Source organism: Schistocerca americana, chromosome 4, assembly GCF_021461395.2.
Source record: "Schistocerca americana isolate TAMUIC-IGC-003095 chromosome 4, iqSchAmer2.1, whole genome shotgun sequence".
NCBI lineage: Eukaryota > Metazoa > Arthropoda > Insecta > Orthoptera > Acrididae > Schistocerca > Schistocerca americana.
Window position 1 is genome coordinate 315,176,514 of NC_060122.1, and position 27,795 is coordinate 315,204,308.

A 27,795-nucleotide genomic window follows, 5' to 3' on the forward strand; every position below is an offset into this window, starting at 1 on the left:
CAACGGTTTACCTACATGAGAATGTTTCTTCAATTGCTACCAGTGTGTTGTCTATCTTAGCTGCACCAAAAGTTAATTTTTTACTATCTTTCACTTTGAGAAAAATATCAATTTACGTTGTAAATCAATTTATGTTGTAAATATTTTAAACATTTGTGATTTAAAAGTTACCAACTTTATACTACTATGCAGTTAACAGCAATCTTCAGTTCCACCCATCAGAAGGCAGGTATGTGTACAACCGTGAATGCCTATCCTGGCCTGTTCAGTTGTACTTTGAAGAACATTATATGTATTGCATTCATGTGTTTGTAGTTGTGTATAGAAGTTAGTTTGATTTAGGGGCTGTCATAAAATTGTGTGTGTGTGTGTGTGTGTGTGTGAGAGAGAGAGAGAGAGAGAGAGAGAGAGAGAGAGAGAGGAGATATATATATATATATATATATGAGACAGACAGACAGAGAGAGAGAGAGAGAGAGAGAGAGAGAGAGAGAGAGAGAGAGAGAGAAATCATTTCACTATTCCACTATATTTTTAAAATAATAACGAGGGCTTACCTAGAGGCTGTGAAAATATGTGAAGAGTTCGTGGTAATGGCATTAATAGGAGATCCATGAGCTTTCATTTCTCCCAATAAGCTGCAAGTGTCTGCTGACCACAGTTTAACCATGCCTGCACGGCAAACTGACAAGAGGATTTGACCACCGGGCATGAATGTCAGTCCACATACCCAATCCTTATGAGCGCCATTTAAACTCTATAAACAAAAAATTATCATTCAAACACTGAAAGAATCTGGAAAGGTAAAATATATTTTACTGCAGTATTATGAAAATTATTCACATAATGCACTAAAAAATGCCTACAACTTAACAGATATTTACAGCAAGTTTGTCAAATTAATTAGATCATCCAAGCACACCTCCATGACTGACTCATACTCTCAATCACTTGTGTGTCTCTCCTATCACTTTTGAATGTCTTAAACAGATGTTCTCAGTCTTGCCATATGAACATTACCAATAAGTTCTGGCACGATAAGATACAGCAATGCCACCCGCTAGCCTGGGGCCTACATAAGCAAAAAGGTGCAACAGCTTCATTAGCCTGTTGTGCTGAAGTTAATGCAGGTCAACAGTAGACTTCTGAAATTGGTCATGTGCAACATCAAACATGCACATGCACACACAAACTAATGCAAGGAATATGGTGGTCATATGCCAGTCTCTCAGCAACCCATCACCGGCTGTTTACAGTATGTGAGCCATCTGAAGAACATGTTGGATAGGACAACAGCAGAACACCCTCTGTATCGAGATCGATAAAGACAGCATGGATAATGTGTATTCTTGCATTATCTTCTTGAAAGATAATATCATAAAGGCCTCAAAGATACTGCATGGCCAGATGTCAGAAATGTAATGTCTGTTGTCAAAATTACCAACTGTAAATACCTAATGGCACTCCATGTGCTGTGCCACTCCTGCAGTCAGTGTTATTGCTGCATCCTCCACTGTCATCATGTCTCTCTGCACTGTTCTCTCAGGGAAGCCGTAACAGTGGCTGCCTTGTTGATAGTTGGTGCTGCTCCAGGAGTCAATGCACTATCTGTGTGGGTACTTACATAACAGCATACCAGCCCATTTCCTGACTAAAGGTGCAAGTCGCGACTATCATGTCGTGCAGCTAGGAGAATAATATGTCTGTCCTCTCAGAAGATAGTCACAAGGGGCTACTGAGATCTTTCATGGAACTGAATATGGCCCTTCTGAACCCATTGATTGCATATTCACATAGTTCTGGGATTCCGAGCAACGTGTGCAGCAATATTGTAGAATGATAAACAACGGTCTTGACAGACCATGATCCAGAGAAGAGAAAAGTTGGCCTTCAGTTTTAAAGAATATAGCACAAGATCTATTTTTTTGCTTAGTTTGAATAAAATAGAAAGAAACATTCCACATGGGAAAAATATATTAAAAAACAAAGATGCTGTGACTTACCAAACGAGAAAGCACTGGTAGATAAGACACAATAAAAAACACACAAACACACACACACAAATTTCAAGCTTTTGCAACCCACGGTTGCTTCATCAGGGAAGAGGGAAGGAGAGGGAAAGATGAAAGGATGTGGGTTTTAAGGGAGAGGGTAAGGAGTCATTCCAATCCCGGGAGCGGAAAGATTTACCTTAGGGGGAAAAAGTAACAGGTATACACTCGCCCCCCCCCCCCCCCCACACACACACACACACACACACACATAGTCGACTGGCCATATTAACTGTATATATGGGGTGTTGTGAACAGTGATAGTAAAGAAATGTGAAACACAACTGTGCACCTGTCAGCTACATTACTTACAGTAATCAGTGTGTGCCATTTGGTAAAGGGTTGGGAGCAGGGGTTGTATAGGGATGGACAAGTATATTGCACAGGTTCGGTGGATGGCAGAATACCACTGTGGGAGGGGTGGGAAGTATTGTGGGAAGGACATTTCTCATTTCAGGACATGACAAGACGTAGCTGAAACCCTGGCAGAGAATGTAATTAAGTTCCTCCAATCCTGGGTGGTACTGATTTACAAGGGGAATGCTCTTCTGTGACTGGCAGTGAGATTTTGGGAGGCAGTGGGAGACTGGAAAGATAAGGCATGGTAGATTTGTTTTTGTACAAGATTGAGAAGATAATTATGGTCTGTGAAGGCTTCAGTGAGACCCTCGGTATAGTTTGAGAGGAACCGCTTGTCACTGCCGATGCGATGACCATGGGTTTCTAGGCTGTATGGAAGGGAGCTTTTGGTATGGAATGGGTGGCAGCTGTTGAAGTGGAGGATTGCTAGAGGTTAGTAGGTTTGATATGGACAGAGGTATTGATGTAGCCATATTTGAGGTGGAGGTCAACAGTGAGGAGGACCAAGTGAATCAAATGGGGGAGAAGTCACTGGGGTTCTAGAGGAATGTGTATAGTGTGTCCTCTCACCCTCGATCCAGATCTCAAAGATGTCATCAAAGAATCTGAACCAGGTGAGGGGTTTAGGATTCTGGGTGTTCAGAAAGATTCCGCTAGATGACCCATGAATAGGTTGGCATACAATAGTGCCATACAAGAGCCCATAGACGTACCCTGGATTTGTTTGTAGGTAGTGCCTTCAAAGGAGAACTAATTGTGGGTGAGGATATAGTATGGTGGTTGCTGGTTTGGAATCTGTCAGGCATTGATAAACGTAGTGTTTAATAGCGGTAAGGCCATGGCCATTAGGGATGTTAATGTAAAGGAAGGTGACATCAATAGAGGCAAGCAGGGAAACTTGTGGTAAAGGAACAGGAGCTGTGGATAGTCGGTGGAGGAAATGGTTAGTACCTTTTGTATAGGAGGGTATGTTCTGGGTAATAGGTTGAAGGTGTTGGTCTACGAGAGCAGAGATTCTCTCAGTGGGGGGGAGAGAAACCGGCCACAATGGAGCATCCTGAGTGGTTGGGTTCATGGACTTTAGGAAGCATGTAGAAGATAGACATGCAGGGAGTGGTAGGGGTGAGCAGAGAGATGGTCTCTGGGGAGGGGTTCCAGGATGGGCCTAGGATTTGAGGAGGGAGTGGAGTTCCTGCTGGATTTCTGGAATCGGATCTTTGTGGCAAGGTTTGTAGGTGGAGTTCAAAACAACAGTGGTGGAGCCCTTGTTCACAGGTAGTATTATAAGGTCGGGATCAGTTTTTAGATGGTGGATTGTCGTTCTTTCTGCAGATATAAGGTTGGTTAGCCCGATGAGGGATTTGTGGAATGATGGTGAGGCAAGGTTCGAGGTTAAGAAAATCTGGAAATTTAACAGGGTGTGCTCTGGGGGCAGTGCATGTCTGTCGTCTATTTTTAACAAAGGCCTTGCTGGCCGAAAGCTCATTTGTGACAGTCTTTTTGTTGTGCCAATTTGCAACTCAGCATATCTGCCGTAAGGTGAGTAGCAACTTTCCTTTTCGCAATCAACCAACAAAGCTGTTGCAGGTATGAACAGCCTTCCACCAAACCAACAGGAATACCACTTGATGGTGCCAAATTGAAACTCGGCAAACAAGTATGTAGTGGGTGCTGGAGGGTACACATTATGTTGTCCTGTGTTCTTCTAGTCTTGCTGTTCCATTCACAAATGGTGGATAAGAAGAACTACAACTGCTGGTACACTTGTGAATATGTACATATGTCTATAATGTTACTTCCAACTATTATGAGATATTTATGTAGAAGAAAGTGAAATACTTCTCGATTGGACTTGGAATGTTTGGTAATGCAATTTTAGCAGAAAGATTTTCTTTGATTCAGGTTCTTTCTTGTGGTGTTTCCCAGTGGAATTTGTTCAACATTTCTCTGATGCTCTCACACTTTCTAAACAAAGCATTCTTTCAATTCACGTAGATTTCAGAAGACATCTAAGATAGCCTCTTTCCACTCTAACCTACCTGATTTCAATAGCACTTTTAGCTACGAGTGTTGATACAAAATGTTTAATTATTGTGATGATTTAAATACTAGTCTCCTGGACCTAATGGTATCTGTTATCAACTGCTGGCCTACAATGAAAATGTCTCCACATCAGCCATCCCCCGAATGTGGGTCATCCAGTCTCATCTAAAATTATCCAAAGGCTCTGCTAGTCACTGGTACATGAGCCACATCTAGTCCTGATGTAACTGTAGCAATTGGCACCTTCCTGCTGGAGTCTAGTGCAGGCTGACATCAACCAACTCCTGGGTGTCTCCACAGGGTTTTCTGATAGCAGACTGCACTTTGATGCCTTCTGCACCTGATTCACTGTAAGCTGCTGGCTGCATTTACACCAAATGGCATGTCCAGCCGACACCCAAATGCAGCTGTGCATCAGACTTCTGCAGCCCTGATGTAGCAGCATACTCACCAAGGCATTCACACCGTTCCTTTGTTGTGGCAGCCTTTCCAGCTAGGCATCGCTGTTGCCATCTCATGCTGCTCTGTGCATCACTGGGCAAACACAGCCTCCAAGGGTCATCGCATACCACTACGACACTGTCTACATTGTCTGTATCAATTCTGCTGAATAAACATGTTGTTACCATTGCATTTTTGATTCCGTTATGCCTGAGGAACTGGTTTTCATATCTGCTGCCCAGTCAACCATCCTGCATCTTCATCATGGTATATTATGAAGTCAGTGAGCCTGACCTCTAATAAGACTGATCATTTAAGCATGTCTTGTGAGCTGTTCTGGATAGCTCAAGGAGTAAGACTATAGCCTATGAAAGACAGGATTTCACATTCAAATCCTGGTGGCATGTACTTCAATCGATCAGTAAATTCATGCTTCTTGTATGTCTGACAGATGATTCTGATGTAACTGAAATAAGACCTAATTATGCCTGTAGCTATCATATATCCACTGACATAAAAATATTTACTCTATTAAAAATACAAAAATAAAATAAAAACTAGATGTAATTAAATTCATGAAATAGGAAAGTTTCCTTCATGTTATACACAGGTCATTCAATAAAACAGTCGCAGACACAGATACACTTGTCAGTCATTCTTACTGAACAGAATTGCAAGTGAATGACCACAATATTTAAGGTACTCGACAACATTAGTCTCTATGACCTCCACTCCTGTTACACAGTTTACACTATTTTCCCTCAGCAATACCTACTGTACAGATTATTATCAATATGATATTTCAATTCATACTCATTTTTGTTCCTGATTTACAGTATTTTAACAGCTCTCCTAAGAAGTAGCAATAGCATATTCATTCTCTGCAGTTAACACAATGAGGAAGCATGCATAAATATCTCTACCAGGACAGCTGATTTTACTTGCTCGATTGCACAATTAACATTAGCTTTAGTCACACTTGTGGAAATTGTTAACGTTTGGTTTCACATATAGTTTAGAAAACTTGTATTTGTTGATGTCTCACAGTTAACTATCACTGATATAGTCAGCAACACCAAGTTCTTTCTCCATTAGAAAACTTCTGCTCCCTCTACTCTCAGATTCACTGACTACTTTACCACTTTACCACAGAATGCAAACCATTTGGCTGCACTGACCACAGGTATAATCATGATGAAACACAGTTAATAGAGGGGTATTAAGCTGTTGGTTCTATCCTGCAGAAACACTCAGATTATACAAAAAGTTTGAGTGATCACAGTTTGTAATGTGTCTGATAATCTGTGTGAACATCCCAAAATGCACTCCTACAAGAGGCAGTGTTGAATAACATGCCGCATAAGGCATCACGTTTTCCGTCAGATATCAAGCCGAATATTTACATTGTCAACAAATTTTGATTTCTGTAATTTGTTACACTATTTCTGAGAAAGGTGCTCAGAGTAACTTAAGTGTCTATCTGGATCCATAGTTATGTCTATCTTGTTAGATGAACATCACTAAAATACTGGGTTATGAAGATTTTCTCATATTGTGATTTTGCTTATAAGAATGGTTGCACCAGTTACTGAACTGACTGTTACATGACTCTTCAAGTTCTCACACCAATACAAATTATATCCATTTGTCAAAACCAAAATCTCTTCCCTTCTCCAGCATGTTTTCCTGCATCAGAACTGTCCATATCTGACAATATCAATGTTTCCTTCATTTTCCTTCTATTGGGATAATCACAGTATATTTTAGCTGCCCTTCCATTTTGTCTCCATATCAGGATACTATCAAACTTAAAATATTGACTTACATGATATGCCTGCAGACAACCTCATGTTAGCAATGATAGTCTCATCTATGATGCTCTACTTTCAGGGATATCATTACCCCTAAAGCACTACTGTTAACTGTGTTTCGGTTCTGCAGAAATGGTATTAAATGAGTTATGTAGTTTAAAAGATATCTTGAAAGTAAATTATTGATGGTACCTGTATGAGTTCTTGCTTAGACAAATCCCACTTCTTTATGCACATATCACGTGACCCAGAAAATAAAATATCTCCCCTAATTGCCAGAGACTGGATTCCATCATAGTGTGGAGGATTCAGATTCATTTTAGGCTGGAAGACATTCGAACTCCCTCTGTTCACTTCAAAAACCTGTGAATGAAAATAAGTAAAGCTATATAATCTCTTCCATTACAAAATTATTGAAAAAAAAAGTTAAAGAACAAGCAAATATTACTTTTATATAATGATCTTTGGATCCTGTTACAACAATATCCTCATCTTCTGACAGTTTTCCGACTGCCAAACACATTACAGCAGCTTGGTGACCGCCAACAAGTTTTCCCACTGGCTCATATCTGCAAAAACAGTAAAATAGTTTGCTCAGTCAGCAAAGAATCATAACACCGAAGAAAATAAGTACATAGAGGTTTTTTTTTTTTTTTCTTCAGTTGATCAGATATTCTAATATTCTAAGCCAATACCTCATTTAATCAGGGTTTCATGTTTACTATCTTCATCATACTACAAAACATGCTTCAATTTTGATAGAAACAACTGAAAATAACTGTTTTTTACATCCTCTGATTCCTAACACTCCCACAGAATATGTGCATCACCTTGACTTAAACTTGCACTTCTGACAATTTTGTCTGTACTTGCTTCTTGCTTTTCTCTGCACTGCTAGTATTTTTTCTCACGTCTGAGTCTATTTTGAGTTTGTCCTTTGTTCTTATATGGCTTATCCACTGTCTTTAAAAAAAAATCACTTCACTTTTCCATAATATTAACTTCCGGTTTGTTTCCCTTCCACCTTTCAGCCTTCTCTTCTTTGCTTAGTACTGTCCTGCCACCTGAGATCTCGTTATCTATACAGGCACTCCTATTATCTACAAAGGACTACTCAGTTGTGAGAGTGATCTTTGAACAGATATCCCACTGATGTGGTTGCCCCTATGGTACAGCTATACTACACTGCAAGGTATACCCAGGTATAGCCACAACTTTGTAGCGATTAACAGCAGAGAAATTGAGGAAGATGAAAAAAGGAGTGTGTGTTGAAGTAGAAGAGCAGAAAGATGGGAGAGAGAGTGAGTCAATATTAAAATTCCTTAGCTCAGTGACCAGTCAACAAAAATAAAAGAGTTGAGAACTGTTTAGTTCAAATAATTTAGGTGGGTCTGGACACCAAAGTTATTGTATGGGCAGAGGCAAGAATCTTAGAGATATCTCAGTAAATACTGCAGCTTAGTGATGAAAGAAGAAAATTCAGGACTGCTAAAACTAAGACAGGAAGCCAGCATTATAAGCTGCCCCAAAATAAAATTAACAGTAAGTGCAAAGAGGTTAAATCAGAATCATGAGGGAGACTACTGAAGAAACTGAGAAAAAGATTACTGCAGAAAAAAATCAATACATCTTACAGGAAAATCATGCACAACTCTGAAGAGATGAAAAGTAAATGTAATTGAGTGACATTAATGTTGTCTAGACAACTACTACTGCACAGAGAGCAACAAGAATAAAGAAGTTTTCAACAGAAACTGTCATATAATGGCTATGCAAGTGAAGAACAGTCAAGGGAAGAGCTCAATGAAAAACCATTACCAGTAGAAGGGAAATATTTGTGGTTCATAAATAATTAGTTTGGTACTGGAAGATTAGTAAAAGAGTAAGACTGTAGAGATAGACAATGACTGGAACATGAAAAAACTAATTTCAGATAATGTTGGCCGTAACAGCTGCACACAGGTGAAAAAGATTAGTACAGGAAAGAAAGAGATGGAAGATAGCATCAAAGTAGCTGAAAGATTAAGATTTTAAAAAGAAATTTAGAAAATGGTAAAGTAATGTAGCAATTATCAAGTACACAATGACTATTTCTGGTAGTTAAATTTAATATCATTTCCTTTCCTACCACAATGAAGAATGAGTACTTTTTTCTAATAGTGAGGAAATTCTTACAGGGACAGACTGATGGTAAACAGATCCGATGATCTTTTGCTTTGATCGATAACAATCCCCCCCCCCCCAATACATGTAAAGATGATTTTATCTTATATCAGGATCTGGAGTCTCTACTCACGTGTATTTGGAAAAATTAAATGTGGCAGTAGCTTACTGAAAGACATGTGTAAATAATTACTTTAAATCATTAAGTGATCAATATTATCAAACTTGACCTCTTCATTTACTGAAGGCTGTAGCTGCCCACTGTAGTAAACACAAACATTGTTGTCTCTGAAAAATCATTACTTCATATATAGGTATTATCCATGCCACTTAATCAAATGAAGTCAAAATGCTACAGCCTCTTGTATGTGACTTGTCACAGGCTCAACACCCCCACAGCAGTAACAGAAAGAAAAGTAGTCATCAAGACAACAGTTAATTTGAACATCCCTGTCACGTACTAAGCAAGGCTTTATTGCTCTCTCTCTCTCTCTCTCTCTCTCTCTCTCTCTCTCTCTCACACTCACACTCACACTCACACACACAGTGCTGTAAAAAGTGAAACACTTTTAAATGCAAAAATTAGGCTAGAACCAGTCATAAATCAAATCATTAACTTTTTCATTTCTAATGAAGCATTGAATGAACTGAAACACAAGTCATATGGCAGTTGTAATGTACTACAATATCATTAATTTAACCAAAACCAAAAGGAAATTGCTGCTTATTTAAAGGCTACAGGACTCACACTAAGAAGTTTTTTACTCTTTGAGTTTCTCACAAAAACTGTAACAGAAAAACAACACAACTCCATACAGTTATATTTAGTTTTTGTGCCCCGTAAAAGTATTTGCTAGAAGCATCCAGTTGAGAAAAATGTGGTTAATACTGTTTTCATCTGTCTCAAGGAAATTCATCATAATTCCATAGCCTCTTCATATAGACTAATACTCTTATCTTCAGAAGGAAGATAAACTGAATTTTCTGGTATTTCAAATTACAACTCACACTCCTGTATCCTTCTCTGCATCTACAACAAAGGTCTACAGTATCTCTACAATGAATGCACCAATGAAGTCAGTTACAAAAGGAAGATTTATGCAAGAATACTGGAGTTCAACAGATGCACACAGAACTCTCTAAGAACAAATTCATTACATACTGACTTGAACATAATATGTGAAATGTGGAAAGTGAATAAAAAGAGATGGTGAGATGGTAAGACAAGAACAAGACACTTTAATAGATGGCAAGAAATATTCAGTGCAGAGCTAATTTTACAGACAGTAATTAAACTGTAGAAAGAAACAAACCCTTACTTTCTGAGATCCCATACACGCACACGATCCGAGGCTGCAGTATACAGCACTGTTCCACAATGGTTAAGTGCTACATCATTGAGGGGCATTTCACCCACTGGAGCCTGCAGCATTCTTGATGGAGTTGAAAATCCAACAGGTCCATCTGCTGTCATACCTGACGAGCTACAGAAAGAAAATGAAACATCATATAGTACAATACACAAGTAGAGAGAAAACCACAATATACAGGGTGATTCAAAAAGAATACCACAACTTTAAAAATGTGTATTTAATGAAAGAAACATAATATAACCTTCTGTTATACATCATTACAAAGAGTATTTAAAAAGGTTTTTTTTTCACTCAAAAACAAGTTCAGAGATGTTCAATATGGCCCCCTCCAGACACACGAGCAATATCAACCCGATACTCCAACTCGTTCCACACTCTCTGTAGCATATCAGGCGTAACAGTTTGGATAGCTGCTGTTATTTCTCATTTCAAATCATCAATGGTGGCTGGGAGAGGTGGCCGAAACACCATATCCTTAACATACCCCCATAAGAAAAAATCGCAGGGGGTAAGATCAGGGCTTCTTGGAGGCCAGTGATGACGTGCTCTGTCACGGGCTGCCTGGCGGCCGATCAATCGCCTCGGGCAGTTGACGTTCAGGTAGTTACAGACAGATAAGTGCCAATGTGGTGGCGCTCCATCCTGCTGAAATATGAATTGTTGTGCTTCTTGTTCGAGCTGATGGAACAGCCAATTCTCTAATATCTCCAGATACTGTAGTCCAGTTACAGTAGCACCTTCAAAGAAAAAGGGGCCAAAAACTTTATTGGCTGAAATGGCGAAAAAATGTACAACTAAATGAAACTTTATAGCTCCCTTAATTCGCCGACAGATAGTGCTTAGCTCTGCCTTTTGTCGTTGCAGAGTTTTAAATTCCTAAAGTTGTGGTATTCTTTTTGAATCACCCTGTATTTTCAATATCTTGCAATTTGAAAGAAGAACAAAGATAAATATCAGTTCATTCTGTACTTTATTTACACCCAAAGTGTAAGCAAGGGAAAAGCGTTCAAAAATGGTTCAAATGGCTCTGAGCACTATGGGACTTTCTGAGGTCATCAGTCCCCTAGAACTTAGAACTACTTAAACCTAATTAACCTAAGGACATCACACACATCCATTCCTGAGGCAGGATTCGAACCTGCGATCGTAGCGGCTGCGGTTCCAGATTGAAGCACCTAGAACCGCTCGGCGACACCGGCCAGCCAAAAAGTGTTCATTGAGGTCAAGTTAATTTGGTGCAAATAAATTGCGTTACCTTCTTTGTTGATATTATGCTACTTAAGAATCTCTTTCAACTGAGTCCCTTAATGAATAAAAGGCTTATTGTTCAGGTGCAGTATTTTATTATTTAGGAGAGACTTTAAGAGTATGTACCTAGCATAGTCACTTAAGCCATCACATATTTGTATACATCGGCTCCCGCCAGAGCGCTAAACTATTTTACATGAAACCCATGGAAAGTAAACCAGCCACTGAAAGTCCTCACACAAACCATCAAAATCATTACAAGCAGTCAGTAACAGGGTTACAATAATTTCTCTATTGCAGTTGAAAAGTTGATGCAGAAACTGGCAACTAGCATGGAAAAGAAATTAGGGTAAAATTCATTGAAACCAACATATGTAAACTATGCTCCCTGAAAAACTGCTGTTATAATTATAATGTACTACAATTTTTAGTAGCTACAATAACATGCAAAAGTATAGCATTAGACTACAAAAAAATTGGAGCTGCTGTTTTTGTTGCAGCAACACATATCCAATGAGATAGAAATTGAAGCTGCAAGTGAGATTGTATAGGAAAGACTCAGTATCAAGGATGAGCATTAACTTTTAATTGAATCCTTCTACTGAACACCTGCCTCACTCTCAGATGTAAATGAAAATTTCAGAAGAAATTAAGTTTGCTAGTACATACATTCCCAATGATTCAGTCTTCATTGGAGGAGACTTTAATGAACCACCAATTAATTGGGATAGTTAAAGTTTTGTAACAGGTGGTGTGGTAATACTTGAGAAAAATTATGAAATGCTCTCAGAAAACTAATGAGAACATATGGTTTGGGGACCCACACATGATAGCAACATACAAGACCTAATTGCAACAAATATACTTTAGGCCTTCGAGGATGACCATATTGAAACTGGTATCAGTGACCACGAGGTAGGAGCATCTGAACTGTGGCTCAACTTTAAAAGAACACTTGGCTACACCCAGGTCAGGTATGCACCTGGGATGAGCCTTTATGGTAGGGAGCCTCCATGGTATACGGTCACTGTAAAGAACCAGTGGCTTTTGCATAATACTTGTAAAAGCATTGTGCCTTCGACAGAGATACTGAATGATAAAATGTTTGGCACACACAAGGCACTGTATGAAGAAGCCTTCAATGACTGCCATAGACAAATTTTATCAAAAGATCTCTCACAAAACCCAAAGAAATTTGGATCATGTGTAAAGGCTATCTTTGGTACAAAAGTGTGTATCCAGACGCTCTAGAGTGATACAGGAACCGAAATTGAGGGAAACACAGCAAAACCAGAATTGCTGCAATACATTTCCAAATACTTCTTTACTAAGGAAGATACAGCTATAATGCCACAGTTTATCTTTCACATCTCTCCAAGGACAAATTATACACATTTTAGTGCCAGTGGCATCGAAGAACAGTTAAAACTGCAAGAAGTAAACAAGGTAACAGGGCATGATGGAATTTATGTCAGATTTTATACAGAATTTCAGCTTAGTTGCCTCCCAGTTTAGCCATAACATACAGTAGATCCATAACAATGGAAATTCCTGAAAGGATAATAAATAAATCACACACACACACACACACACACACACACACACACACACACACACACACACATGGCTGTGGCTGCAATGAGACTGACTGTTGATTATCAGCAGCAGTTGTCCAAGTAAGAGAGATGGGGATGGGTAGGGAGTGATGCCCAAGGTGGGGAGTGATAGTGGTATGGTGTGAGACAGGTCTTTCGACATATGGCTCAGTGGCTGCATGAAAAGATGAAAGGACTTCAATTGGTAGAGCATATAATAGATAGAAAGAGAGGGAGAACGGTGGGCAGGAAGGGTAGGAAAGGAGAAGAAGGTGAAGATGATGAGGAATACAGGGAGTAGGGAGGAAAGACTGGAAAAGTGGGAGGGGAGGAGAGAACAGAATACATGCCTGAGGGGAGGGGAGGGGAGAAAGGGTGATGGGAGACAGCAGTAGATGAGCTAGGTGGGAAAGGAGTGGGGTGGACAGAGGAGAGAAGGGAAAGGTAAGGTGAGATGAGGTGAGGTGAGGTGAGGCAATGGCAAACAGGTTAGCAGAGGTGTAGGTCAGGGGGATTGCTAAAGTGCAGCATAAGCTAGAGAGACAATGTCCACCTGCCTAATTCAGAGAAACTAGTGCTGAAAGCGAGTATCCAAATGGCTTGGATAATGAAGCAACTATTGAATTCATTTGCATTGTGATGTGCAGCATGTTCAGCAACTAGATGGTCATTGTTGTGGTTTGCCACAGTTTGGCAGTGGCCATTCATGCAAGTAGACAGATGGTTACTTGCCATGTGCACACACAAGCTGCATAGTAATTGCAGCATAGCTACTCTTAGATGTGGCCCTGGCATTTATAGGGTAGGAAATGCCTGTGATTGGACTGCTGCAGGAGTTGGTGCATGGGTGTATAGGACACGGCTTACACATAAGGTCGAAACAAAGGTGTCATCAGGTGTGCCATAGGGAAGTGTGACAGGATCACTATTGTTTCCTACATACATAAATGATCTAATGGATAGTGTCACCAGCATTCTTGCAACTATTCACTAATGAATTTGTAGTGTATGATACAGTATCTTCTTTTAGCGATTGTGGAGAATACAAGATGACTTGGACAGAATTTCTATTTGATTTGATGAATGGCAGCTTGCTCAAAATCTGGAAAAATGAGATCAATGCCAATGAGTATGAAAAACAGTCTCATTATGTTTGAATATAGAATTACTGGTCAGCTATTCACTATAGTCATTTAAATTAAATTTCTAGGCATAAAGCTGGGAAGTGATTTGAAATGAAGCAAGCATGTAATACCAGCTGCAGGAAATAGTTATAGGGAAAGCAAATGGTCTGCTTAGGTTTATCAAGAGAATTCTAAAAAAGTGTAGCTCATCTGTAAAAGAGGTGCATACATAACCCATGTTACAACCCATTCTAGAATGCTGCTCAAATGTTTGAGATCCCCTCCAAGACAGATTAAAAGAAGATATTAAAGCAATTCAGAGGTGTGCTGCTATATTTATTACCAATAGGTTCATTCAGCATGCAAATAAAATGGAAATGCTCCTTAAACTCAAATGGGACTTAGTGGAGGGAGAAAAACATTCTTTTCATAAAACACTATTCATAAAGTTTAGGAACCAGCATCTGTGACAGACTGCAAAATGATGTAACTGTCACAGCATACATCTTGCATAAGGATCACAAAGATGGAATATGAGAAATCAGGGTTCCATGTGGAAGCACAGAGACAGTCATTTCTCCACTGCTCTATTTATGAATTGAACAAGGAATAGAGTGGTTATTTGCGGTACAAGTATATGGTGGTTCCCAAAGTATGTATGTGGATGTGGAATATTCAGTTATATCTTAATAAGATTTCAAAATCAGTATAGGCAACATAACCATCTGGAGAGACTCAGCAGTTATTTAGATTATTAAGGTAATACTCATTTATTGTTCCATCTCATTGCACATTTATACTTTGATTACATATTTCAATCACTCTGGATCATATTCAGATTTAAAACAAAGTAAAACTAAATATGTACCATCTAATATTTTTTTTAAATATTGTACAATGAGTAGAAAAGACAAGAATTTTACATGAACTACAATTTACCTAAGTAGCTGTATCAGCAATCTGGTTTGTCTACTCAGAACCACGTATGAGAGTACTGAGTTTTGTAACTGCAGTCAATGTTTTAAACAGGTATATGTTGGAGATAGGGGGAAGGGGAAATGGAATGAGGCTGATTGGAGGAGGTGAAAGGAAGCAGGGAGGGGTGGTGGGAATATCTTGAGTTTAAAAAAAAGGTCACGCTAAAATTATGCAACACAAAATTAAAGAGAATTCTTGATGAAACACAAATAGTGTAGAACAACGGGTACACAAAATGTAAACAGCATAAAACAGTGACATTACAAAATGGAGCAAGGAAGGACTGAGAGTGAGCAAAGAAGACATGGGGGTGAGGAGAGGAGGCAGAAGGAGGGATAGTGGCAGGGATGTTAAGGGTTTTGCAAAAAATCAATAACGTAAAAAACCTTCTGTTAAGATAACAGAATGGATGCATAAAACCATAAATGGTGGCTAACATAGTAGATTACAAAAGTGGAAATAAAGTCGCGAAAACTGAATTAGTAGCTGAAGATACTCAAAGTATAAACTTTGAAAGTATAAAGTCGCAAGTTCCTGCGATGAAAGTATGAAAATAAAATTGTAGAAAAATTATTTGCATTAAAATATTAAAAGTACAGCCCTAGAAGAGTGAACACATAAACAGTGAAAGACACAAAGATAACAAATTATGCAAGTGGGATTATGTCGAAGGCCTAGGACTGCATGAATATTATGAATTTAAAAAAAGCATTGAAACTATAAAGCTGTAAAAATATGTAAAAATATATAAAAAATAATTTATAAAAGTGAAACTATGTGCTGCACTTTAAGTCATGAGGAACAGGGTGTGGCAATTATCATAAATTGCATTTGCTTCTATTTGATGGCACTGTACAGCGTGCAGTTTTGCAGTATGTATGCTGCATGTTGCCCTGCTGCTAGGTCACTGTGAGCCAATGCACTGTGCTGTTTCTTCTCAGTGAGTGGGGCTGTCGATCCCACATGTGCTGCAATGAAATGGGCAGTTGGAAGAGGCTCTCAAAGTTTCTAGAAAATACACCGTTAATAAAAGCATTCTGCTGACTTAATGTGTTGTCAGGCACTTGTAGACAGTGTGTAAAAATCTCGATTTCTTCCAACATTGTCAGGTGGTGTCCCTTAGGTTCATTGTGCAGTAGTTCCAAATGCAAATAAGTAGTTCCAATAGCATGCTTTAATTTTAGGGGATGCTCACCAAACACAGTTTTGTTACTATGAACTGAAACATGCCCTTTGAAGCGTATTTCAAACATCCTGCCTGTTTGACCTATGTCAACTTTTGGACAGATTCCACACTTTAATTTAAAAGCACTTGCTGCCATTAATTTTGGGGTTTTTCTATTCACATGGTGCGTCAGTGTGAAGCAAATAATGTAATTAGTTTTAAACCCTATATGCAAATTGCTGTTACAAATTTTCCTAGCAGTAACTTCTGAAACCCAGCCTTTTTAACTAATGGGCATGTACAAAAATTTCTTCCTGTTTACATGTCAGTGTGCTGCCACCGATTTTACATTGTTGTTGTTTTTCAATTTTCTCTAGTAATTTAGTTATTGTTGAGATTGGATAACTGTTGTTCACAGAAAAGTGCTTTCTAATAGTGATTCTTCATTCCTCTCATGCTCGCTTAGTGGCAGTTTTAATAACTTATTCATCACAGATTGAAAATCAATAATATTATGAAAACAACAGTTGAAACTTGAAACTTCCTGGCAGATTAAAACTGCGTGCCAGACGAAGACTCAAACTCATGACCTTTGCCTTTCGCAGGCAAGTGCTCTATAATCTGAGCTACCCAAGCACGACTCACAACCCACCCTCACAGTTTCAATTCTGCCAGTACCTGATCTCCTACCTTCCAAACTTCACAGAAGCTCTTCTGCAAATCTTGCAGAACTAGCACTCCTGAAAGAAAGGATATTGTGGAGACATGGCTTAGCCACAGCCTGGGGGATGTTTCCAGAATGAGGTTTTCACTCTGCAGTGGAGTGTGCACTGATATGAAACTTCCTGGCCGATTAAAACTGTGTTCAGGACCGAGACTCGAACTCGGGACCTCCTTTCTTCCAGGAGTGCTAGTTCTACAAGATTCGCAAAAGAGCTTCTGTGAAGTTTGAAAGGTAGGAGACGAGGTACTAGCAGAATTGAAACTGTGAGGATGGGTCGTGAGTCACACTTGGGTAGCTCAGGTGGTAGAGCACTTGCCCGCGAAAGGCAAAGGTCTCAAATTCGAGTCTCAGTCCGGGACACAGTTTTAATCTGCCAGGAAGTTTCATATCAGTGTACACTCCACTGCAGAGTGAAAATCTCATTCTGAAAACAACACACACACACACACACACACACACACACACACACACACACACACACACACGTGCGCGCGCGCGACCACACGACCACAATCTCTGGCAGATGAAACCATATGCAATTTACATTCTATGCATCCACTGCTCTACACTATTAGTGTTTCAATGAAAATTTTTACAAAACTGCATGTTCCGTAATTTTAGCACAACTTCTCTTGTTAACCTCATGACATCCCCACCACCCCCTCCCTAATTCCTTTCACCTGCCCCAATCAGCCCTTCCCCCTCCCCCCTACTTCACCTTATACTTATTTAAAACACTGACCACAGTTGCCAAAAACAGTACTGTGATATGTAGTTCTGTGTAGCCAGGACAGGTTTCTGACGCAACTACTTAGGAAAATTCTACACTTATGTAAAATTCTTATCTTTTCTACTTATTGTAAAATATTAGATGGTACATAATCGAACAATGGAAACTCCACACAGCAACATAAGAAAATACAGATTGCTACTCACCATAAAAAAGACACACTAAGTTGCAGACAAGCACAATTAAAAGACACTTACACAAAGTATTTGGCCACAGCCTTCATCAGCAAAAGAGAAGCAAAGGGGCGCACACCAATCATACACACAACCAAGCACATCTCATGCTCACATGAGTGTCAACTCCAACAACTCAGGTCTTAATGGGCATTTGGGCATTCGGGTCAGGGCATTCGGGGGTGAGCTGCTGGTGTTGACAGTCATGTGTCCTGAGGTGTGCTTGCTTGTGTGTATCAATGGTGTAAGTGAGCCTCTGTTTCTCTTTTGCTGATGAAGGCTATTGCTGAAAGCTTTGTGTAAGTGTCTTAACTGTGCCTGTCTGCAACTTAATGTGTCTTCATAAGATGGTATATATTTAGATTTACTTTGTATATCTAAAAACAAAGATGATGTGACTTACCAAACGAAAGCGCTAGCAGGTCGATAGACACACAAACACACACACACAAAATTCAAGCTTTCGCAACAAACTGTTGCCTCATCAGGAAAGAGGGAAGGAGAGGGAAAGACGAAAGGATGTGGTTTTTAAGGGAGAGGGTAAGGAGTCATTCCAATCCCAGGAGCGGAAAGACTTACCTTAGGGGGAAAAAAGGACAGGTATACACGCGCGCGCGCACACACACACATATCCATCCACACATATACAGACACAAGCAGACATATTTAAAGACAAAGTGCGAGTGTATACCCGTCCTTTTTTCCCCCTAAGGGAAGTCTTTCCGCTCCCGGGATTGGAATGACTCCTTACCCTCTCCCTTAAAACCCACATCCTTTCGTCTTTCCCTCTCCTTCCCTCTTTCCTGATGAGGCAACAGTTGGTTGCGAAAGCTTGAATTTTGTGTGTATGTTTGTGTTTGTTTGTGTGTCTATCGACCTGCCAGCGCTTTCGTTTGGTAAGTCACATCATCTTTGTTTTTAGATATATTTTTCCCACGTGGAATGTTTCCCTCTATTATATTAATATCATAGATTTACTTTGTTGTAGATATGAAGATGGTCCAGAGTGAACTGATCAAAAATCTGCAACTAAGACAGAACAATAAATGAGAATTACCTCAGACTTCAAAACAGTATTAATTTTGGCCATGTGCTTTAAATGTTCACAAATGTAAAACTGTGAACGTCACTAGGTGTAAAAACATTGTATTCTGTAACTACGATATCAATTAGTCACTGCTGGAATCATTCAACTCATAACAATACCTGTGCTCTACCACTTCATTTTTAAAAGAGAAAACCGCCATTCGACTGTATATTATTATATTTATCTTTTGTAATTTTAGACTTCATTTTACTGGCAGGATACTGGAAAAACGCAGTCAGTCTACGAAGGAGACTGAACACATGACATTTGTACATTCCATCTCAGAATATTGCTCAAGGGTGTGGGACCATATTTCTTGTGAACACAGCCTTTTTACAGGTTACCTTCACAATGAAACTTAACTGCCTCAGTGGGAAATGATCAAAACGTTCAACACACACCAAATACAAGTGAATATTTTCAGCCTAAAGTTTGTCTTTTCAGAAAATTGGTACTTTGATATGCATTTCAGTGAACTGTTAGTTGTTTTGGATGATAATATGATTTTTTGTCTTTGTTTAAAACAATTTTTTGAACAAACAGAAGCGAGTAACATCCAATATTAACACCAAAGTATGAGGTACTTCATTGTCTATGTAATATAAAATGGCTCCTCTCCTGCGCATTTCCCTTGTCTCTGAATATGAGATATGAGTTTTATTTTTCACAAATTTCATATTTAAAGGATATTTATAATATATCTCACTATTCTTTAATTATACAAATTGCCTATGAATAAACCCGTCACATTAGCTTAGGCTGAAACATAACTTACCATAAAGTTTTAATACATTTAGCTCCTCTGTCTCTGAGGTCCCAGACTTTCACATAGGCTGAGGATACACTATACACCAGGCGGGACTCTTCATGATACTTAACTGAAACAACATTGTTTGGATGACCACGAAGTGACTGTCTTTCAACACCAGTTTGTAAATCCCAGATTTTTACTGTGCGATCTGGAAAAGAAGTGATTGTGCTGTTGATCATTTTGAAGGAAAAAAATTACACAAATTAGAATTTGAATAAATATAACAAGTTATAAATAAACAATATTTTAAAGGGTGGAAATTCAGGACTATATCCCTTTTGTGGAACATAAAAGGAGAAAGATTTTTTGTTCAATCTTTCAAACAAATGTTAACACACTTTCATAACAAAGTGTACTTTCATCTGCAGTTAATCCAGCAACAGAAGAAAGAGTACAGCAAGAAAATGGTGAATGGAACACTATTATTAAGCTTCTCCAGTAAACGAAGAATGTATAAATGAATAGAAAGTCCCAAGTACAAAACAAGGGGGAAAATAGACAAGTTTCTGTCAAGTTCTCTCATTATCTACTAATACTGGGTCACATGATAAAAATCATTGGCCAACAGAAATGCCACGAATGTAGTCAAAATACAGTTATGTAATTTAATGATTGTGTGCTAGATCAGTTATGGTTAATATGAATAAAGGAGCGATTTATTTTGCTTCTCAGTGTTGAATCCTCTCCTTATTCACAAAATTTGATTAAAAAAAGTAAGCCTTTTTATCGTTATTACTTATTAATAGATTTGTGCACATGTTGGTGATTGTGAAGTATAAACACACAGAACTTACCTTTGGAGGCACTGAACAGCAAGTCATCAGTAGCATATACAGAGAGTACGGCACGTGAATGCCCTTCTGCAACATGAGTACAGATTAATGGAGCTTTCGCATTTACCTGTGAGGGCAAGCAAAACCATTAGCACACATTTATTTTCTCTGAAAATCAGCAATACACCATCCTTTTTGCCATAGAGTGCCACAATGAACATAACAGGGTAAAGTAAAAATGCATTGGAAATTCTGTTTGCATTGGTATTACATCACTAATACTGGTTTCACCACCTTCTTTACACACCTTCAAAATCGTAGGAAGCAAAAAAAAGGTTAACCATTTAGTGACACTATCCAACAAGAAGGTGTGTGTGTGTGTGTGTGTGTGTGTGTGTGTGTATTGCTTACAAGCGCTCAATGGTGAGGTTATCAGCACCCTTACATGTAAGGGTGCTGATAACCTCACCATTGAGCGCTTGTAAGCAATACAGATGTGGATAAAATGACCAAAATTGTTTTCACACAGTGAGGAAGAAATCTATAAAATGACACTCATTCACTCCCACTTAACTCACATTGGTACACACAATCACGCTATCCCACACATATGAAGATAACGGAGAAGGGTGAAAGGTGCTATACCTGGGATTACAACAGAAACAAAAACACAGAACGCCTACAAGAAAGGCACAGGGAAATTTGACTGGCTGACCACTTACAGAAAACATGTGTTACCCTGTTAACACATTAAGAACATGCCCCTAAAATTTTAGGACACAAGACAGACAGATCAAAAAACCATAAAACTCTCACCACAGTTGTTCGAACATACTTAAAAATAGGGTGGATCTTTCAGCAAATCTGCTGCCAACCTCTGGTCAGAAAATGAAACACAACCTAATGAAACATGGCACAACTGATCTATATGCCACTAGCACCACATATTGAAGGGTTCTCTCACCAGAGCAAGAAGCCATGGTTCATAGGGCTGTGGCCTGAGGGAAGACAAGTAACAAGAACCTCGTCCCATCTGTGCAGCTGGAAGGAAATATGCCAGCACTGCGTTGTGGGCTTTACTAGATGGAGTTTACTGTCTGTCACTTCCAGCCACTCATCTTCCCATCAAAGTATGACTCTGTATCTTAACAGTGAGACGAGTGTGTGCAGCAGGCTGGCACACTGAGCTAATGAAGGATCACAACACATCTCTCTGGCTTCTACATTTGCCTTTTCATTCCTGGTAAAATCCATTTGCCCTGGCACCCAGCATAAGGACACCACTTTCCCCAGCCACTGTAGCAGAAGCAGGACATCCTCGATATCATAGTCTACTCCATGAGCTGGATACAAGTGTTGCAGAGACTGAAGGGCACTCACAGAATTAAAATGGATGAAGAATTTAGCAAGCATGGCACATCTATCTGCTCCAGTGCCATTGCAGATAGCTCGGATCAAATATATTGAACTCTGGAGGTAATTGAATCTTCAGGACACAATTTGGTAAAACACTGAGCAACCAACTGAGTCCCACTGTTTAGACCTATCCATGGAGACAGTTACATAGTTATGGCACTGGTTTAAAATGTTGGAAAATATTATATTAAAAACAGAAGCAGGAGTGCAATCTCTCCTGTACTGCACTAAATCTAAAATTACTCTGGGCCCTGCAGTAACCAAGGATGTAGTTGGCTAAAACCCCGGATTTGAGCCTGTATGTGATCCATACCAAGGGTCTCCAGCACACACTTCAAATGGACCCCAAAGGGCCTCGTTGGCCACAGATGATTCATAAAGAGGTGTTCCATAGCTGGATCAGCATTGGTGTGGTGTGCTGGAGAAGTGGGAGCAGCGAGGAGTTGACACACCTTTGCCTCAGCACAAACACTGGGTATGTGGCTGGTCTTTTAAGTGCCGTGGGCACCCAGATCCCCTCACAGTGAACAGTACCAACAATTTTCAGGTACGAAAGCATTGTTGACCCAAAAACTCTGCACCCACAGTCCAGCCACGATCAAACAAAGGCCCTATAAAACTTGAGCAGAAAGACACTTCAAAATGTTCAGTGCCTCCTGGGCCCTTGCCTTCAGGTCTGGTAACCACGACAGTTTGGAGTCAAAATGAGGCCCCAAAAACCTGCACAGAGTCTTTAAAAGAGAGAATGTTGTTCCACACACACAATTCAGATAAATTAAAACTACAGCGTTAACAATTAAACTGAACACACACACACACTCTTCTCTGCAGAAAACATAAAACCAGTCTTTGTAGACCATCCCTCCAGCCTCCAAGTTGCAACTGACAGGTTGCTGTCGCAATACTGGAGGAGGGACAGCACACTGGAAAACCTTCCACAAATAAGGAGTATTGTATGGGACCCCTCACGGTAAACATGATACTTTTTATGGATATGGCAAAGAAAAGATGGTAACACTTAAAACACTGCCCTGAAGAACACCATTCTATTGCTTGAAACTATTCGACAGCACATTACCAACTCAATACCAAAAAACGCACTTTGATAAGAAGAACTGAATAAAGATGGGGAGCTGGCCACAGAAGCCCCACTGGTAGAACTGCCCTAAAATACGGTGTCTCCAAATAGTATCGAATGCTTCACTAATTTTAAAAAATATACCTACGCAATGCTGTTTACTTAGGAAAGCCTGCTGGATAGCCACTTCTACTAAGATCAAGTGGTCGACAAATCTCTTGAACCCATACAGAGCAATTTAGGAGCTGCCTCGTTGCCAACCTCTATTACAGATGGCAGTTAACCATTCACTCCAAGGTCTTTCCTACAAAGCTCGTTAAGGTTTCACTCCAGTAACTATTGGGATACATTTGGCCCTTTCCTGGTTTGAGAAGAGCTGTCAAAACAGCCTTCCTCCATGATTTGGGAAAGCTGCCTGTTTGCCTTATCAAATTAAATCATCATAATATTTCCACATCATGCCATATCGGATTTGGTCATGATCAGCTGCAGTATTGCAAGCCACAGACAGCTCCCACTTGGAGAATGGGCACTTGTAGGACTTCAAATTGTTAGACCTGAAGTCCAATTCACCCATTTCCATGGTAGCACAGTAATAGCAGAATTCTGGATCCTGGCTAGCAGTATGCAATAGTCAGCACAAAATGCTCTGCCATCGTCTGTGCGATATCTATAGGTGGTGTTTGGAGATGCCTCTGAGTCAACAGTGCTGTTATAGGCAACTGATTGCCTTTACCAGGAATCCTTCTGATGGCTTCCCATACTTCTGTAGAACATGTGGAATGATTGATGGGTGCCTGCCATGAACTTGATGACGCATCAAGGCTTTGCCCTTGCTAAACAGAAGGTTGCAAGGTTTTCTGCCATTGATAAGCTCTTAAACTGTCACAGAGCAGCACACCTGACCCAAATGACTGAACAGCAATCATCATTCCACCAAGGGACACGTGGTCTCCAAGTGCGATGGAGAAGTCACCAGCAAGTGGATTGCCCGTGTGATGTAGTTCACCCAATCCTGGATGCCGGTGCGGCATTCAAACACAGCCAGCTGGCTCAACAGCATCCAGTTGGCTCTGCTGATCATTCACTGTAGTTGCATCCTTTCAGGGAGAGCTCTATCCAGTAGGCGAGCGCAGAGTGGGAAGTCGTCACTGGAATGAAGGTGGTCAATGATGTCCCGCTGAGTCTGGAAGGGCTCGAGAGCAGACAGAGAAGTTGATGTTTGAGAATGACCCAGTAGGTACACAAAAATGAATGGAAGTGCCTGTATTGAGGATGCACAGCTCGTGAGCTGTCATGAGCTTTCCAAAACCCAACCCCGAGGACAAGTAGAGGCTGAGCCCTACGATACATGATGGGCATTGAAGTCTCACCAGTAGGAGACATGGTCAGGATAGTTGTTGAATACAATCCGTTAATGCCCCAGAATCAATTGCATAGTGCACAGGTAAATGTAGTGAGCAAACATGTATTTCAGCTGTAATTGATTGCAGGTCAGTAGCTAGGGGGAGAGCAGATAAGTGTTGCACTTTATTGACAAATATAGAAAACCCTCCCTCGGCCCTTTCCTCAGCATTGGATGCTCTAAAGTTCTTTTCCTGCAAACAAAAGCACAGGGGACATCTTGTGCTGGAAGTTTCAGTCCCTCTACACATGTCCTAAACCCATTACATTCCAAAGTTGGATGGGAGCCATCTACCATGGGGATAGCACCATCATCCTGACTTTCTGCCAGGGAGAAGAGCCCGAAAGGGGTGGAGACTCAATTGTGGTATGAGATGATTGCCCCAGCCTGACATCAAGATCCATTGCCTCTGAAGAAGATTAGAGAGAAGTCAGAGAGGATGACATCAACATTGTTGGACAGTGTACTTTCCATCTCCATCAGCGGACGATCTGTGCTTTTGGCTTTGACTTTTTGGTCCGAGTAGGCTTCGGAGTCACAACCGTAGAAGTGGTAGAGGTAGCACTGGACAGTGGACCAGACAATCTTTGGAAGGACAGGGAGTTCCACACCATCAGCAACCATGGCTTTTTGTTAAATTCTGGGAAAGGGGCAGGCTTTAAAATAACTGCAACAGCATAAGTGGCTCTGCAACACAGGTACTAGTACTGACAATAGCAGCTTCCATTTGTGCACTGGTAGCATTTGTTTTCTGGACTGGCTGTTTAAGAATGGATTCAAAGGAAGCAGCAAACGTATGCCTTGTATATCTTTGGCCTTGTATATCTTTCTGGCATCACTATACAGGTTGTGCTTTGTCATTTTTATCTCCTGGACCGATTCTTCAAGAAAGACACAACTCGGGAACCCTGGGGTTGTTGAGCCTGTACTCAGCAAACAAATGTTGAGCCCATGAGGGCATTATCCAACCAAAAGGCAATAACACAAGAGCTACTGACCATAACTGCCACTACATAATAATAAATCAATACTCCATTCCCTCATACCAAAGCTGGCACATTCTGTTTAATTGAGATTAGGGATTCTTTGAAGCGACAAGAACTGCTCCACGCAATGAAGTAGCAAAACTGCACTATACAAAATTAAAATAATGGGCATTTGCAGTAGAATTTTATTTTTGGATTTAATTTGTGCATAGCTATAATGTTGTAGGAAGAATCAATAAATGTGAGAAGAACCTCAAGGATGATGATGATGTCATCATCATCACAGCATCAATTACGTTTACTGTTGTTGCAACACAAAGTACATTTAACAAGAAGATGCTACAAAAACAACATACGGCTGAAATATCTGTGAAGACAAAATAAATTATGCTGTTTGGATACAAGCATGATACAACTATGGACAAAATGAACACCACCTGCAAAGCTTAAACATAGAAATTTGCCCAAATAATTACCTTAGTTGAGGACTGCAATGCCAAAATGTGCCATTAAAACAGTCAGCAAGGAAACCATGCACAGTGTAGCTATCTAAAGTTTGTCGATATGAAATGTCAGCATTCACTCAATGTTGAATGGACTACTCTTTGAACACAAATCGTCTACTATTCAGTCACACATTCATTTGACTCTTTACGGATAGGACTTCATACTGAAGAAATAGTTCATAAGCACACGCTAATAGAATCCTTTTTCCTTCAGTAGCTGTCACAGCACCATGTGTGTGAAAGTGTGAATCATAAACAAATTCTGGAGTACCACATACAGCCAGCATTGCTGGATACACGGATGTAGGATATTTCAGTTATCCTTCACAAGGATATATGTATCATACGATATGATACAAGACAAACATGAATATATGTGGGAGTTGGGCTTGGCAATTGTTTTAACTCTAAGACCAAGGCTCAAAAGCAAAATTAAGCAGACAGACAGCTAGTAACTCCAGAAGTATCAACATGAGCTTCATTCCAATACCAACCTTTACCCATGCGGCTGCACAGTAGGCATGCAGTCTCACCATTTAATTGCCCTATGCTGGATACATATATTTGAATATGCACAAGTATAACATATTTGATCAGTCATTTAAAAACTGCTATGTTTAAGTTCTTATGAGACTGGTATGTTTAAGTTCTTAGCAAATACTTGCTTTTTCCAGTGGATTACACAAGTTCGGGTAAGCACTCGCCTTATCTTGCTTGCAAAATATAGTCAGAAGTTCAACTGCAGGTGACAAATGCCATATGGTTCATTTATCTCTACACCGCACTTGGAATGTAACATTTGCTCATCATAAGTGAAGCACAAAGTTTTTGAGATATTAGCTCAGATACTCCAAAGGTGAGAAGACATCACAACCTCAAAAATAAAAAAATAAATAAATAAAAAGTACTTTTTAATAAATCTGTCATCAGTTATGTGAGCAGCAAGAAGAACAAACATTTCCACATTATAAAGAACTTTTATCTTGTAACTGGTCTTTTCAGTAACATTAGAAGCAATGTAACATCTCAGATACTGACAGATTCCACAAATAATGTCAATAAAATTACTTGTTTGACTACTTTCTCTTCATCTAATAACCCAATGACATTTGACGTGGAATTGACAATCATCTTTTTAATAGTGTTTGGGGATGAAATACCACTATCCCATTGTTTTCTTTGCCAGATAGGGAATGCAGTCCAAAATTCGACAGCACTACAACACTTGTAGAAACATGGAATAGATATTCTACACAGCCCCTCTTCAATGAACTGTGTTTCTACGGGACTTTCAGCATATGCAAAATGCAAACTTTGATATCATGGTGCTTCTGCTGCAACAAGCAAAGAAGATTTACCTTAACAAGGTAGATCAGGTGGACGGAAGAGCCAAGCAGATGACGGTTTAGGCCTGCGTTCATTTTGGAGTCTGGAAACAAGTGTCATTGTGAATTGGAGCCCAAACAGGCAAGCTATACAAATGTTCTGGAGTATCTCTGGCCACAATCACAGAATGATTAACAACATATTTCATTCAAAAACAAACTTAATACAATTACTGTGCGGTGTTTTACCACCAATAGTTGTTTTATTTTATTGTTAATGATTAACTTTATAGGCATTTTGGATATTTTACCATTCAGATTTTATGTTCACTATCCAGCCAACAATGCCTAAATCCAAAATAGTAAAAA

General features: G+C 39.7%; 1 protein-coding gene across 4 annotated transcripts in view; it reads right to left on the bottom strand.

Annotated features, from left to right (window-relative positions):
- The window catches only part of LOC124613188 (kinesin-like protein KIF21A), a 504,551-nt gene that overhangs the window by 42,357 nt on the left and 434,399 nt on the right, over positions 1 to 27,795 (bottom strand). For all 4 annotated transcript variants that reach the window (XM_047141839.1, XM_047141838.1, XM_047141840.1 and 1 more), the window contains 6 exons: positions 20,732 to 20,837; positions 19,902 to 20,085; positions 10,189 to 10,353; positions 7,155 to 7,275; positions 6,899 to 7,069; positions 558 to 757 (listed from right to left, as the gene is read on the bottom strand). In XM_047141839.1, coding sequence (XP_046997795.1) covers positions 558 to 757; positions 6,899 to 7,069; positions 7,155 to 7,275; positions 10,189 to 10,353; positions 19,902 to 20,085; positions 20,732 to 20,837 — 947 coding nt within the window. The remainder of the gene's footprint in view (positions 1 to 557; positions 758 to 6,898; positions 7,070 to 7,154; positions 7,276 to 10,188; positions 10,354 to 19,901; positions 20,086 to 20,731; positions 20,838 to 27,795) is intronic.